The sequence below is a fragment of the Borostomias antarcticus genome, assembly GCF_949987555.1.
Source record: "Borostomias antarcticus genome assembly, chromosome: 28".
NCBI classification, from domain to species: Eukaryota; Metazoa; Chordata; class Actinopteri; order Stomiiformes; family Stomiidae; genus Borostomias; species Borostomias antarcticus.
Window position 1 is genome coordinate 7,195,849 of NC_140261.1, and position 17,043 is coordinate 7,212,891.

General features: G+C 45.1%; 1 protein-coding gene across 1 annotated transcript in view; it reads left to right on the plus strand.

Annotated features, from left to right (window-relative positions):
• LOC311326678 (centrosome and spindle pole-associated protein 1-like) overlaps positions 1-6,076 on the plus strand; it is a gene marked incomplete at its 3' end in the record, with an annotated part of 28,355 nt that extends 22,279 nt beyond the window's left edge. The window contains exons 23-31 of the mRNA XM_084459612.1: positions 1,571-1,713; positions 2,118-2,255; positions 2,854-2,901; positions 3,940-4,077; positions 4,281-4,327; positions 4,457-4,526; positions 5,050-5,150; positions 5,373-5,553; positions 5,841-6,076. Coding sequence (XP_084315738.1) covers positions 1,571-1,713; positions 2,118-2,255; positions 2,854-2,901; positions 3,940-4,077; positions 4,281-4,327; positions 4,457-4,526; positions 5,050-5,150; positions 5,373-5,553; positions 5,841-6,076 — 1,102 coding nt within the window. The remainder of the gene's footprint in view (positions 1-1,570; positions 1,714-2,117; positions 2,256-2,853; positions 2,902-3,939; positions 4,078-4,280; positions 4,328-4,456; positions 4,527-5,049; positions 5,151-5,372; positions 5,554-5,840) is intronic.
• Positions 6,077-17,043: the final 10,967 nt, after the last annotated feature.

The window sequence follows — 17,043 nt, forward strand, 5'->3', positions numbered from 1 at the left end:
CTGGCTCTAAAGCGGCCAGTCTGACTAGATAGCAGCCCCACAGCACACATGTAAATAGTTTCTAGGTCTACGTTCATTAGGCCACTGCATAGAAAATAAAAAAAGCTAACGTTATATTTACATGGCAACAAAAAATAAGTTTGGGTAAATACGTTAATAGTTAAATTGTAAACTACCTGGTCAGCCTGAATGAAAGAAAGCCTAACCGTAACCCTAACCCTAACCCTGAATGAAAGAAAGCCTAACCGTAACCCTAACCCTTTTTTACCCTGATGAAGGCTCTAAGCTGAAACGCGTAGGTCCAGTTCTCTATCTGTGTAGCCATGCCATAATAAAGGCTTTTTAACTTTCAATATACAACAGAGATGCCTTGGATTTTTCTAGTTTTTTCATCCTGCACTCCACTCTCACACTCCCCATTTGGGGTATGTGCACGGACTCACTTGAACCTGTTTAGCCTCGTTAGCCTTTTCTATTCATTTAGCCTCTTTCAGAATTGCATATTATGCAAATTAGTTGATTACGTCATCTAGCTACTTCTAGCTACTTTTGGGAGAGGCAACAGCTCCTTCCCTTACAGAGGAGTTGGTAACACTGTTGTAGACGTAGGCAGGGTAGAACAGTGCTCTAGACGTAGGTAGGGTAGAACACTGCTCTAGACGTAGGCAGGGTAGAACCCTGCTCTACACGTAGGTAGGGTAGAACAGTGCTCTAGACGTAGGTAGGGTAGAACAGTGCTCTAGACGTAGGTAGGGTAGAACCCTTCTCTAGACGTAGGTAGGGTAGAACAGTGCTCTAGACGTAGGTAGGGTAGAACCCTGCTCTAGACGTAGGTAGGGTAGAACCCTGCTCTAGACGTAGGTAGGGTAGAACCCTGCTCTAGACGTAGGTAGGGTAGAACAGTGCTCTAGACGTAGGTAGGGTAGAACCCTTCTCTAGACGTAGGTAGGTTAGAACCCTGCTCTAGACGTAGGTAGGGTAGAACAGTGCTCTAGACGTAGGTAGGGTAGAACCCTGCTCTAGACGTAGGTAGGGTAGAACCCTGCTCTAGACGTAGGTAGGGTAGAACAGTGCTCTAGACGTAGGTAGGGTAGAACAGTGCTCTAGACGTAGGTAGGGTAGAACCCTGCTCTAGATGTAGGTAGGGTAGAACAGTGCTCTGGACGTAGGTAGGGTAGAACCCTGCTCTAGACGTAGGTAGGGTAGAACAGTGCTCTAGACGTAGGTAGGGTAGAACAGTGCTCTAGACGTAGGTAGGGTAGAACACTGCTCTAGACGTAGGTAGGGTAGAACAGTGCTCTAGACGTAGGTAGGGTAGAACAGTGCTCTAGACGTAGGCAGGGTAGAACAGTGCTCTAGACGTAGGTAGGGTAGAACAGTGCTCTAGACGTAGGTAGGGTAGAACAGTGCTCTAGACGTAGGTAGGGTAGGTAGGGTAGGCAGGGTAGGTACTGTTGTACTACGGCCGTGTGTTAGCGACAGTGGTTTGGCTATGGCAAATATTGAATATCAGAACAGTATGTGATGGTACATTTGGTATGGACGAAGTGTCCCTTGGTTTTCCCCTCAGACGCAGAGGGCGCCCCCCAGTGGATGTGTTCGACATGGCGCGCATGAGAGCCCAGGTGTCGACCAGGAGACCCGCGTCCGGAACGGCTACTGCTCCGGTCAACGTGCAGAACATCAGAGAGTTCAACCGGCTCAAATATAGAGGTGAGAGTCCGATACCGTACCACACACACTCTCCAAATGTTCAGAGATTTACCGCCTCATATGGAAAAAGTACTGTAGAGATAGTATTGTTCTCCTAGTCTCTCCGAATAGGCCATGGCCATTACTGCATATTTATGTTTAACTTACTGTCCTTCCTGGGATTGAACTAACATACTACACTAAACAAAACCACCCACACCAACACACTTGACCAAAAGTATGACTCTCTAGGTGACTAGAAAGGAAGCTTGGAGAGTGCAGTAAGTTTAGGGTTTAGGGTTAGGTTGTTTTTTTTTGGGGGGGGGGGGGTTATAGGGTTAGGGCGAACATTATTTGTAAATATATGCATGTATGTGTGTGCATATGTGTGTGTGTGTGTGTGCGTGCATGCGCGTGCGTTACAGACGGCGCGTCCAGGGAGGAGGTGCGTCACGTGTACCCAGACCCCCCCAGTGATGGACAGAGTCTGGACATCCAGCAGCAGGCTCTACTCAGAGAACAGCAGCGCAGCATCGGGACCATGAGGAGGATGGGGGAGGAAGGTCTGTATGTTTGTATGTATGGTTATGGTTAGGGGTTAGAGGTTAGGTTATGTTTTTTTGTTTGTTTTGTTTTGTTTTTTATTTTGCGGGGGGTGGGGGGGTTAGGTAGGGTTAGGTTTTGGGTTAAGGTTAGAGTTAGGGTTTATTAATGCTAATAAGTCAGGAAATACAAAGGGACTTACAGGCAGGTTATACCATGGAATCACATCGTTGAATAAGGACACGGCAGACTATGTGAGACAGTGGTGAGAAAAAGATTTGGGCATCGTAAAAACTGAGGATGTGTGGCTGAAGGCTTCGGAGGTACAGTCATCTTCCACCAACTCCTTGATTTGGAGACTTCTGTTTGAAAAACTTGATTAGTTTCTTCATCACTCCTAAAACAGAAGTCCAAACAAACTGGCACTTCCCTCTCCTCCTGGAGGGAACCAATCAGGTCGTCCTCAGGCGAGCTTCACAGCGGAGCTTCCAGCCATCTCGGTCCTCCGTACATCTGGCTGGCTCTCCAGCGCTCTCCTCTCCCACATCGGCCTTCAGCGCGTCCCAGTATGTTGATGCAGGAGGCCCCTGTGATCCATGCCCGTGTGTTGGCTCCCAGAGCACCAGCATGCATGCTGGGAGTTCTGGGTGTCTTTGGCAGTGACCGGTAAGTCTCATTCTCCTGGCCACTCTCTCGCTCAGCCTTGGCGCTCCCCTGTAGAGGGGCCTGTTCCTAACACGCTCGTCCTTGTTGATGTTGAGTACTGAACGTAGCATTCTGGCGTGGCGTCCATGGACGTCTGTAGATTGGGCTTCAGGGTCCATGTTTTGCAGCCATATACAGTACAGTAGGAGTACTGGCTCCACAGTCGCATAGCTTGGTGTGTCGGGGGAGGTTGGAGTTCCGTACGCAGGCCGTGCCATTCAGTGCCTCCATGCAAGTGCCTTCCTCACCCTACAGTCCTCATGCTCTGATGAGTTGACCCATGAGCCCAGACATTTGAAGTCAAGGACTTCCTTCAGGGCAGTGCCCTCAAGATGCTTTCAGAGGTGGATGTTCCGGGAGGATGTTGTAAGTGATCACCTCAGTTTTCTTAGCGTTTAACCTGAGACCAACTTTGGGGCACTCTTGTCTCCACTCTGGTCAGGAGCTCCTGTGCCTTTTCCACTCGGTTGGATATCAGGCTGATGTCAGCTGTGTAGTCCAGGTCCGTTTGGGTATCTTCTAGACCTCCTAGGGGTGATTGTGAAGCCTAGCTGCTGCTCCCGTCCGCTGATAGCTTTCCTAAGTGCATGGTCCAGGACTACGCTGAAGAGGAAGGGAGGAACAGGCTGACCACGGACATATAGTCCATGCAGCTTCAAAAAGGGATAGGAGAGAGACAGTGGGAAAAGTGGTGAGTTTATTTAGCCAATGAGGCAGATAATTCATACTGACTGCATATACTCTGACTGTGTTACATTATAACTTGGTAAGGCAAACTTGCCATTATTTATTGATCATACCATGATCATCCGGCTGCTAATATTATGCATTTGTTATTTTCTTTAAAAAATACACATATTTCGCAAGGGGTGACAAGTGGGGTGGCAAGCAATTTATAGGGGTGGCTTGTGCTACCCCTTGCCACCCCTTGGGGGAGCCACTGATAGGCAGTCCTCACAAAGATATGAATATAAACATGTGTGCTTGCGTGTGTTACAGACGGAGCGTCCAGGGAGGAGGTGCGTCACGTGTACCCAGACCCCCCCAGTGATGGACAGAGTCTGGACATCCAGCAGCAGGCTCTACTCAGAGAACAGCAGCGCAGCATCAGGACCATGAGGAGGACGACGGAGGAAGGTCTGTATGTTTACACACACACACACACACACACACTCACACACACACACACCAGCACTGGCTGACACACGCACAGACACCCACGCTGGCCCGACACTCACGCGCACAACGACGCAAGCCCCGCCCCCATTCATTATCCAAGAGTCTCCGCTGTCTGGCTGCCTGCTGTGTTGTCCAAGTCATTCTGCCTCCCGTCTTCCCAGAATGCTTTGAGCCGTCGCCTCTGGAGCGCCAGAACCATCACCACCCAGTGAGTCGTCTCTCATTACATCCCTCTGGTTCTGTTCACCTCCGCCTGCCGGGAGAAACACATGTGACTGAGTTTGCTCAGTCCTGAACGGTGTGCTGGTGTCCTCCTGTCTTCTCTGACCTCTGCCAGGGGGAGGAGCCTGTCCACAGCTACGACCGCCACCACGTCTCCTTGCTGGACTCGGAGAGCGCTTTTATTGGTGAGCCTGGTCAAACAGGACTGGTGTTTGTGAACAGTCGTTTGGTTTTGTACTTTGTGTTTGAGACAGAACAGCTGTTCCTCTTTTAGAGTAAGCCTTAACTAATAGTAACTGAGAACTGAGAATAATGTTGTACTCCTGCAATGGTGAAAAACGTTTTTAAGCCTCAAGGAAATGGGCACACACACACACACATACACACACACACACATACACACACACACACACCAGGATGCAACACAATTCCAGTTTGAGTGGGTTTCTGAGTTGCTGCCAGAGCAAACGTGGCGCAATTAGCTGAAGGGGGTTGGCTAAGGTCAGGAGCTAGGTCAGGAGCTAGGTCAGGAGCTAGGTCAGGAGCTAGGTCAGGAGCTAGGTCAGGAGCTAGGTCAGGAGCTGCTTAGGTCAGGAGCTAGGTCAGGAGCTAGGTCAGGAGCTAGGTCAGGAGCTAGGTCAGGAGCTAGGTCAGGAGCTAGCTGCCTCCGCTTCCACTCATCAGCGTCTCGCTGGGCTGATTCCTCAGATGACCCCCGCGGCGAGGCTTCCCCAGGTCCGGTCCGGTCCAGACAGCGCCAGAACAACGCCCAGCTCGGCCACAGGGACAGGAGGAGAGACTCCCTGGAAGTGAGCCCTGCCGTTGACTGTGTGTGTGTGTGTGTGTGTGTGTGTGTGTGTGTGTGTGTGTGTGTGTGTGTGTGTGTGTGTGTGTGTGTGTGTGTGTGTGTGTGTGTGTGTGTGTGTGTCGGTTGTTACATCATACACCACTCTGTGTGCCGAGAGTTTTCCCCCAAAACAGATCTTGACAAATTATGTCATAATGGCGAATGAAACTGTTGTGTACTGTAGCTGTGGGTAATACTGTATGCTGTGCTGAAGGAGATGGTGACTCCTAGTCCTGGCGTTGGGAGGGCGTACGAGGGCCAGTCGGACACCCAGTCCCTGGTCTCGGTGACCAGCTTCGACGCGGAGGGCGTCATGGACCGCAACCAGCGCTACATCAGGAGACTGGACCTCCTGCACGACCACGGTGAGACAGGAAGTAACGTCACCCTTGCACGTGTGTAGTAGACGGAAGGAAGGATGGACATTGGAATAATATAGCCACATTAACTCAATATGGTTGTCTAATCAGCATCTTTGCGATCACACATTGGTAAGTAAGTAAGTAGCCTTGAGAACCAATGGTACAAGTACATACCCTGGGCATGAAGGCCACTGAGCTGGTCCAATCACACATTGGGAAGATGCAAACTGTCCTGTGATTGGACGTACTTGCAGACAGCTCATCTCCCTCTGCATCTCATTGGGTCCCAGGGGGCATGACGACGGGCGACGAAGGGGACGACTTTTCGCTGCGCTCCGCCCCCTACGGCGCCCTAGACGGGCGGGTCTCCGTGGAGACGGTCGCCACGGAGCCCTGGCTGCGGCCCGGTACGTCGGACACGACGGCGAAGCGGGTCACGGCGGGTCAGAGCCGTAGAGACGGACACGTCTCCATCAGCGACCTCCTGGATCGGGAGTGGGACGGGCCATCGACCTATCACGGCTGACCTCTGACACTCGGCTCCTCCTCCCTCTCGTCATCAGAGCCCAGCGTGTCACTCGACTGAAATAGCTTCTGGTTTCAGTGTCACACGTTTAGCGCAGACAAGGAGGAGGTAGGATATGCCATTAGAAATGTGTGTTAAGGACATAACATAGCCTATTCTCCCTAATGAGTTGAGAATGAAATATATGAAATATGATTTAAAATAAAATATTTTTATATTCAGTCTGTATTTCTCAAAAGCTTTCTGTCTCAGGATCGAGAGAGAGAACATTTTGACCTTTTGTGTTTTTTTTTTCTCTGACACTTTGTTGCAGCTGAGGTTTGTGTGGATTTCTGTGTGCAATCTTAATATCTACTTGAGTTGCTAAGGAAAACGAGAGGCCCACACAGCAGCCAGGCCTGAGAACAGAGGAGCAGAGCAGCATCAGGCAGGGTCTGCTTGGCCTCGACGTCAGGGTAGGAGACAGGGGAGAGACTAGCCAGGGAGAGACTAGCCAGGGAGAGACTAGCCAGGGAGAGACTAGCCAGGGGAGAGACTAGCCAGGGAGAGACTAGCCAGGGAGAGACTAGCCAGGGAGAGACTAGCCAGGGAGAGACTAGCCAGGGAGAGACTAGCCAGGGGAGAGACTAGCCAGGGAGAGACTAGCCAGGGAGAGACTAGCCAGGGGAGAGACTAGCCAGGGAGAGACTAGCCAGGGAGAGACTAGCTAGGGGAGAGACTAGCCAGGGGAGAGACTAGCCAGGGAGAGACTAGCCAGGGGAGAGACTAGCCAGGGGAGAGACTAGCCAGGGAGAGACTAGCCAGGGGAGAGACTAGCCAGGGAGAGACTAGCCAGGGAGAGACTAGCCAGGGAGGGACTAGCCAGGGAGAGACTAGCCAGGGGAGAGACTAGCCAGGGGAGAGACTAGCCAGGGAGAGACTAGCCAGGGAGAGACTAGCCAGGGAGAGACTAGCCAGCTTCCTGAGTCTGCACCACTCCTGTGTGATCCGTCTGGCCAACAGAGGGCTACAGACCTACTGCACTAACAGAGCAGACAGGAGAAAGTACGCTGTTGCATTTGAGTGAATATTCTTTGAGATTTGTGGAATGTAAGATGTAGTTTCAAGAGTAAGATTAATATATAGAAATAAAAATTGTAAAAATAAATAATTTTTTAATAATTCTGTGTACCTGGATTTTTTGGGGGGGTGTTAAAGGGTTTGATAACATGTGTGTCCTTTCTCTCCTCTACATTCAGAATCAGTCAATCACTACAGTGTAGCTTATCACCATGATTCAGCATTATCTAAGAAAAATAAACAATTGAATCAAAAATAAACCAAGTTCAAAAACTTTATTGACCTAGAGTGACCTGATTAGAAAGCCAGATGACCAGTGTACAGAAAGTTGTACAGAATATTTCTTCAACATAGAAAACTTTACATTGCTGTACCATATACATCTGTTTTCTACATCCGTGAGCAGGACTGCATCAGATCCATACCCCGTCGTCCAGAAGCACAGCTGACGGTAGTCATGTACTCTTCACATACAGCACTCCCCCACACCTAGACAAATTAAATATATTACTCATTTATTCCATTTTGTACACAGTGAAATCTAGCTTCAAACGTGAAAACTGAACCAGTGACTCAGAAGCAGCAGTTCACATCAGGGCTGTTCCCTTCCAGTTTTAAAGCCCAGTTATCGACTAGTAGTTAAAAAGCCTACGCCTCAATTGGAATAATTTAACCCTTCAGTTTCCGTTGCTCAATTACACACCTCTAAGGACTACCTGCAGGAGAGATGGTACAGTCAAATAAATTATCACACAAGTAAAAATCTCCAGTGCATTCATTGAGATCAAGTGCAGCAAATCCAGAAAAAAACAGCAAAGAAAATAAAATAAAGAAATGAAATCTAGTGTTATGAGTGCTACGGCGAGGTTTAAAATAGTAGGCCTATTCATCTGTTGAAGGTGATGTTACAGAGTGACAACATGCGAGACATGGGCAGACGTCGGCGTAGTCGTAAAAAAACATTTGCACACCCTAATCTTTATTGTTAAGTACAAACTTCTGCGTCATTACTGACATAAACCTGTTCAATAGCCTGTCTCGTTATATTCAAGTCTCGTCATAATATGGGCGCTATAAAGCCTAATTTATACTTCATAAAACGGCTCATGGCTCTTGCATTGTCTTTAGCTTCCATTCCATGGAAAACAAATTGCTTGGCCTCCATTCATTGTGAACATTGTATAGGCCCAATCGATTAGCCTGTATTGTCCTGTAAATGCCACATCGAAGTATTTGCTAATGTAGCCTAATGTAGCCTAATCGACCATAATGTGCTAATCAAATGCAACTTGGTCATTTGAACGGAGCACATCGCTAAGGGACAGCTTACGATGGGTTCAGCCCGCCCTTAAAGTATCCCTTGTACCTTGGCTAAGAAGGCTCTGGGAAACAGCGCATTGGCTCCCTCCGCCCCGCCCCCTTATTGTGAAGATAAATGTTGTGATCATGCAGCTGACCTCACCAGCAGACCCAACATCGCTTGATCAAGATGAAGATCTCAACTGAGCAAAGTGAGCAGATCAAGACACTCCATCTGAACGGCTACTCCACCACACAGATAAGAGCGGTCTTGAATGCAATGGGGGTTGATGTGACCGCTAATTCAGTCCGGCGCCACTACAGCAAGTCACCTGTAGTGGCCAAACCCCGCAGGCCAAGGAAACTGACAAGGTACAGTAGACCTAGACTATAGACCTGTATTAGCCCTAGACTATAAATGCACACTAGCTGTCCGACATCTATCTATATTATATAAGGCACTGTTCTTATATAATTCATTGTATTTGTATATAGTCAGATCATGCAAACCATCAACGGACTTCTTGAAGCCGAGGACGAGCGGTCAGCCAGAGACATACAGAAAATCTTGCTGTCTGACCACAACACACGTCTCTACCAAGACCATCGGGAAGGCTGCTAGAAGAATGGGGTGGAAATACGGAATGACTAGGTAAGGGAGTGCTTAATTGTGACTTATTTTGTGAAGGATTTTTATCCTTGGTTTAGTTAGATTGTCAAAGAACACGCTGAGTGGTCGCTCAAGCTGGTTTTAAACAAAGTACAATAGTTTATTCTATGTTACGATTCTGCAGAGTCGGACCCTCGCACAGGAAGTGAATCCAGGCAAGAGTGAGTTCACGGGAGGACGGGGTCTTAGTTTATACAGTGAAAGAGGAAGTGACAGTTTCAGGGGGAAGACAGGGAAGTGATGTCACACAGGGAGGGATTTGTAGTTCTAACAGACTGATCTATGAGAACGAACTACAAAGTTTAGAATAACAGTCAAGGGGGAAAACAGAACACTTTGTTGAGACTTGAAATTCATTCACAATTCCCCACTTTGTGGATTAAATATCCACAACTATAATAGAAATGAAAGAATCAACAATGTGGAGTCAAATTATAAAATAGGCCTATCATAAAAATAATCCAACATCTTTGGCAAAAATCCTACTCTACACATATGGAAAGGAAGTAATCTATTTCTCCACTAGGTGGAGCATAATAAAGATTAACAAACTCAAAGTTATTTAACACACCAAGATCATTTTCTTCCCATATGCAATCACGTACCAAAACTCCTCACCTTAATTTGGCATAAGCAAGGTAAAAAGATAACATGATTATTAATCTAAGACATCATATATTCATGACTGAGTGGGAAAAAACCTCTTTGTTTTAGAGGAAAACCCTTAAATTCAAATTAGAACCAACAGATTATGTATCAAAATATTCCAAATAGTCAATGTCAATGGCACAGACATCATTAAGATCTTGAATTGAATTAATAGTAAATTTAACTTTTTCTATCATTATTTAGGCAGCATAGGCATATCTGGAACAGCATTTAAACATACACTTAAGAATATTTAAAAAAAATAATAACGATGAAGAACATACATACAACTGAAAACACACATATTTGAGAATATCCAGGACTTGCAAAAGCATTCCATTTAGGAACATTATCTAAGATCTGAATACCTTTATCGTTTGCTTCATAGAACTCAATGTAGCATTTGGATCTGAACTAAACGAACAGCAGATATAGCCAGTATTATCTCTAAGTGAAGTCTATTTTGTAGCACCATCTTTTTCATGTAATCCACTTCTTTAGCTAAGGCTGAAATTACTTGGTATTATGCGATCATGTGTCATGCGTTCATGAGAGAAATAATATACTGAAACTAAATTGAAAATTCGAGACAGCTCTATGGTGTCTAGTTTGATTGCTGATGAATTACTTGCATTTGAGTGTGATCAATCTTCTTAATCCTGGAAATTACATGAGCAAGATAACATTCATATGACACTGTTGCACTTTAAAGTTGAATACGCTATTTCCCTATAGCTCAAAAATACGCCATTTGGAATGGCTCTCTGAACCTTAATTTCACATCTCATAAATATGCTTAAAACATTAATTTGTCCTAATCTATGTGTTGTATCTGAAAATATTAATACATGCTGTGATATATTGAAGAGGTCACTTCAAATTGTTTAACTCGCTTTTCAAGTTCAGCCCTGTGGATGCAATTCTGTTAGGCTTCATTTTAAATACTTGGTTGATGTAGTTAGGTGCAGGGCAGTTAAACACAGTTAAACACAGTCCCCTGAGAATAGTCTGGAACAGCTCTACAAAGATCAACTTTATAATTATGAATTTTCAATACTTCTATACCCACTCTAAACTAAACTCCAGTCACAGTTTCAACAGTATAACCTGGAAATCTCTGTTGCTTTCAAATCTTATATATGTAGAATGTAGTATTTTCCATTCATCTTCGTCTACCGTATAGACCCAACAGTCAAGTGGAGTGCAACATTCAAATAGGACAACCGCTTGTCCACGTTGCCATAACGATCCTGGGAAGGAGGTGACAGGCAAGGTCACTTCTTTCAATAGCTCCTCCTCAGAGGAAGCCACAGTGTGGTGGCCCATGATTGTGTTTTGCTGAAGTGGCGGTCAGAGTTGTCATCCTGACAGCAATGAGGAAAAGTAGTGCGTTATTCTTTGTCTGATTTCTCATCTGAGGAGACCAGAGAGTGAGCTTTCGCCCTGGTGGTGACACAGGGTATTGCATCTTGGTTGTTGAATCCTCGGGCCGGGTGCCTAGTCCTGGTTTGGAACCAGCCTGCAGTGGCTGGCGTGTACCCACGAAGTCCTCTCTGCTACGTCTGAGTTAGCAGCAGGAACTGGTACGGGCCCAGCCAACGGGCACTCTGGTTTCAGGTCTCTGCTCACAACCCATTGGCCTGGTTGGAAATGATGCAGGTCGGCTCTCTCAGGTCGGCAGAGACCTGTGAATCCACAGATGAGAGACAGCATAGACAAAACAGGATATCACCGCAGCTTTTAGCAGCGGAGTTAGCAGCCATACTACCTATGGACACAGGATCAGAGGTTTCAATAGGAGCTTGGCCTTTGCCACCATCTTAAAATATTACACATTAAGTTTCTTCTTCAGCTCTGCATCTTGTTCTTTCAACTACTTTCTAATTTCCTTCAACTACAACCTCCTCACTACCTTCAATTCAACTTCCTCACTACCTTCAATCCAACTTCCTCACTACCTTCAATCCAACTTCCTCACTACCTTCTTCACTACTACTACTAGTCTGTTTCATTAGCAACGACCAGTTAACGTGATAACATCCTTCACTCCCCCTCTTTTTTGAAACATGATCTGGTCAGTGTGCTAATTTGAAAACATAATGAAAGCATGGAAGATGCAGTATAGGTTATGCTAACTATGAAATGAGCATTCATTCAAAATCAGAGCGAGAGAGGAGAATATCTGAGAGGTTTGAGCGTGGCTTAATTGATCTCGTTCAATATGTTGAGTCATGTCTCTCTGCCTTCTGGAGGAGGAAGCAGAGTTAAGAACAGTGCATCTGTGAAATGTACGGTCAACAGTTCATTCTTATTAAAGCAGCAACCACGCTGTGTGTAGGTGCGATGTAAAAGATGAATAGACACAACATGCCGGACATTACAAAATCGCGTGCGCAGTGCTACTAGGTCTAAAACAGCACCAGTGGTAGCTGCCACTGATTTCAAGTAGGACCCAAGTCCTTTTAACAGAGTCAAGTCTTAAACAGGGTGTAGTCATTGTTAGAGCCAGTCGGCCTCGTCAGTCCATGTAATCTTGTCAAGTGGAGCTAGCTTTTGTCTAATGAGGGTTATGTCTGCAAAATCATGGGATGACTCTGCAGTAGCCTAGTCCCAAGCAGTGCATTTTTGTTTATTTATCATTATTAAGTGATCAAGGTAATTAACCTGCTCACGCACCAATTAGATTTAGTTCTTAGAAATTCTATGGCCATGTCCTAAAATAAAACAACATATTCGTATCATCAAACCATGAGTCCTTGTTTCTAACAAGAAATTGTTATTCAAAATAATCATTTAAAAAGGGGAGCGCAAACACATTATGTAAAACAACACTCTAAAGGTAAAAGCAAAAATTCCCTTAAATCAGGGTGAACAAATGGAAAAAATGCATTACTCAAACCAAAATAACATTAAATTAATAGCTTCATATGCGGTTCTTAAAGCCTGAACAAATATAATTATCTAAACCGTTCTCAAAAGAACACTAGGGGTGTTATAAGTTGAGCTCAATTTCAAATAACCACATTTCTGCGTTTGAGGACAGAGAGTTATGAGCACGCTTAGGACGTGATGGTTCCTTGGGTCTGACAACCGCTTTGTTACTATTCTTAAATTTAGCCTAGATCATATCTATCTCTTACCCACAGTCAGTTGGGCAACGTGGGGGTAAGGCGTTTGACCAGCGTCCCCACGAACCAAGGTGTCAGCCCATCTAAATGGGAAGTCGGTTACCCCGGTTGTATCCAATTCTTGGAGCAGCCTCCATCTCTCGTCCCGTGCCTGTGTCTACTCTGTAAACAAACTTCAGAAATAATACGTGACACATTTGTTTTACCATGCAGCTGTCTCTGTGGGCCATCAGACGCACAGACAGAGCTGCATGGGCAGTTTACATACAATAAAAGACAGACAAAATAAAAGACAGACAAAATGAAAGACAGACAAAATAAAAGACATTTCAATTTCTCACCACTCTTGTGGGTAACACCAGGTCTTAGAAATTATGCGCCGGAGGCACATAAACATAACAAAATAAATCATAGAACGCAGTTTTGATAAATTGGAGTGATGTCTTTTCTTTTTTCTTTTTTTAAGAATATGTCCAATTAGTTAAACCCTCTAAGGGCTGGATGATATCAATTCCGTTGGATTCACACCTCCGAAAACTAGTTTGCAAAACAGATCTGAGCATATTAAGTTAACATGACAATACAGTGAATTGAGTTTGAAGTTAGCATCATCTAACACAACTTTAAGTGGCAGTCATTTCAAATTATTAAAATACTTGCGGTTCCAACCGGTTTGCCATTTATCCGGTAGTCCAGGAACGTCAATTCTCTGTAAAACTCAAAACCAATGAATGTGCATCTGAAATCAGTAAAACATGAAATCTTAAACAAAACAAAATTCTCAAAATTGGGTTGTCAGACAATATGTATCAGACTAAGATATTGGCAAATATGAATATTTTCTTTTTTCTCTTACCTTTTCCCCTTCCCCCCACGTGTCACGTACACCCTCACTCTCCCTAGCTTTCCCTACTGCACTGTCTACCTGTCCTACATCTAGTCAGGAACCACCTCCCTGTGGAGTATTAACAGAAGACTTTTGAAATTTAGCATATAGTCTACATGTCCTCTGTAAATGTCCTCTGCGGTTGCAAAAATAACAACTCTGATCAGATTTGTAAACCCTGCTGTTTTGTTGTGAATATCTCTGATTACTCTGATTATCTCTATAGCCTCCATCTTGTTTTTTCTGTACCCCCATTTGTAGTTGCTTAGTGCGAGCGATGTTGTTGAAATACCTACACTGTGCAGCTCGACTCACAGAGTCCCTTCTTATCTCAGCTTCACATTGTTCACTTAGCAGACGGATTATTGGCAAGCATAGTTTACCAAACTCATTAACCAGATGTCCAACAGAATCAGCAGAACCTGGACGGTCAACTTGTGAGTTAGAAGCAGAAACAAAGGGATGGGGCAGAGACACTGAAGTGTCAAATAGGTGACATGGGGTCACAGAGACATCAATTGGAGCGTGAGACAGCAGGAGGGTATGAAACAGGAGAAGCAACCATATGATCAATGGAAGAGGAACCAGAGGGAGGTGTCTCAGAAGAGTAATAACCTAGGGGGGCCGTTATTTCAGACATCCTTGTTTGGGGTAAGGGGGTTCCAAAAATAGTACCAGTTAACGGTAAGGGTGTTATCTGAGATGTAGCAGGCGTAGAGGTGACAGTTGGTTGAACAACAGGAAGGGACGTAACAGGAACAAGGAACGTGGCCTGAAACAACAAAACTCTTGTTTGGATAGGTGTCAGAACAGGAAGGGGGGCCTCCTGTATAGGGCCAGGATTGGGGGTTGGTTGAAACATTTTACATCTGCCTAGTAGATCATCCCTATCTGTCCCTTCACTATTCTCACACACATGCTTTCCTGTACTAAAAGTAGCTCCCATTTTAAAAGAAAATATGAGAACAAACAATGTAATAAAAAGTTACAGAAAAAAAACTAAACACGTTCAGTCAACCAAATTACTGCTGTGCTGAGAGATACTTTTTTATTTTTTATCCTGTTATATATTTTTCCCCCCAAAATGGCAGAATTCAGAAGCCAAATTGGTTGACCCTCAAGAAGAAGAGAAGAGGGAACAGGAAGTCTCTCTTTTTTTTTCTTTTCACACAAGCAGCAAAACAGGAAGTTAACCACGTGTGCACAGAGGGTAGAAGAACTAACTAACACATGGGCTAATCAACATGTGGATGAACCAGCTAGCATTGAAACAATAGAACAGAGAAGATAGCTAGTTTGTAGCTAGTTTTGAGCAGAACAAGAACAGTAGCCTAGCTAGAATGCAGCTAGCATGAAAATCAATCACAAATGTACACAAACCAAAACCCAGCATAAAACCAAAACATCCAGCATATACCATGGGTTTAACAGTAAAACAGGACCTCAAATCCCAAAACAAAAACAGATCTACCTTGGCGTAGACTCAAACATACAATGGACCAATATCTTAAGAAGCCTCAGCTTCACATGAAACAAAACGCAGCACAAACACACATCCAAGTCTACAAACAAAACGAAACAAATTAAGGATTACGTCGTAGGTACGACTACCTAGCTAACCCCCCCGGGGATTCCAAATAATCTTTCGAATTGAAACAGCCATCTTCGTGTCGTGCTCCTTCACAACAAGAGTAAACAGAAATAAATAAAAATAACGAGCCTAAGACAACAGGCTCTCACGCGCCGCGGCAACCCCCCACAACGCGGATCCCAAAACAATCAAAAGAGCAGGCTTTCCGAAAGTGAAACGTTGTGTAGTACTAAACACACCCGTTCTCAAAATGCACGCTTACAAAACCAACCCTGGTATATAGGTCTTTAAGCGGGCATGCGGCTCAAAAACCGACTTTCTAACCAGGACACGTGTGCGCGACACCGGCTCGAATAAACACTATTGTCTAAGTTATCACACAGCTGAACAAACAAAGGGACCACTCTAAACTAGGTTCAAACAACGTACAAGACTCACAGCAAGTTCCAGGCTGACTCGGGCCTCGGGGGAAAAACAGCACCAGCTAGATGTGTCCCCAAGATTGAACTCCCCCGTCCTTTGAGAAAAGCACGTCACGCGTCCGTGAATTCAGCCCAAAACAAACCGAAAGACCAGTTGTCGTCCCATTAGAACATTTTCGTCGCCATTATTGTGAAGGTTTTTTATCCTTGGTTTAGTTAGATTGTCAAAGAACACGCTGAGTGGTCGCTCAAGCTGGTTTTAAACAAAGTACAATAGTTTATTCTATGTTACGATTCTGCAGAGTCGGACCCTCGCACAGGAAGTGAATCCAGGCAAGAGTGAGTTCACGGGAGGACGGGGTCTTAGTTTATACAGTGAAAGAGGAAGTGACAGTTTCAGGGGGAAGACAGGGAAGTGATGTCACTCAGGGAGGGATTTGTAGTTCTAACAGACTGATCTATGAGAACGAACTACAAAGTTTAGAATAACAGTCAAGGGGGAAAACAGAACACTTTGTTGAGACTTGAAATTCATTCACAATTTATTTAATGACATTGTATTGTCTCGGCTCGTAGGCTATGTGAATAATTTATGTCTAAAACGTATAGAAAAAAATGTACAGTAGGCTACAATATAACATGACGTCTGTTCTGTAGTTGGGTTCCCATGATCCGGGAGAAGAACAAAGAGCTTCGTTTGCTGCAGGCACAAGAGTGGATCGCGACGAGCGAGCGCTTCGAGGACGTCATCTTCACTGACGAAACGACAGTGTCCCTTGAGCGTTTCGCCCGGACCTGCTACTTGAAGAAAGGGAGAGCTTCCTTCAAGCCCAAACCGAAGCATCCCCTGAAGCTCCATGTCTGGGGTGGAATTTCTCGGCAGGGACGAGGACCGATGATGATTTTCGAAGGTAGCCTAGCTATTATTTAATCGTTGCGCGTTTTGCGGGCTATTATCCATTATGCTACATCTGTTGCTGTAGGTAGCCAATAATCTAATTATTTAGTGTTGTTCTTTTATTCAGGAATCATGAATGGCGACTACTTTAAGAACGAAATCATCACAATGGCTGCTGCACCGTACATCAAAAACAACTGGAATGGACCAACGCATCGTTTTTTTCAAGGTAGGCCATTGTAACGATGGGCTACACGCAAAGCACTCATTGAGTGAAAAATCTGTTGTTAAGCCTAAATTGGTGTGCCTAATATTTTTTCTCCCTTTATTTATGCAGACAACGACCCCAAGCACACTGCAGCTAGA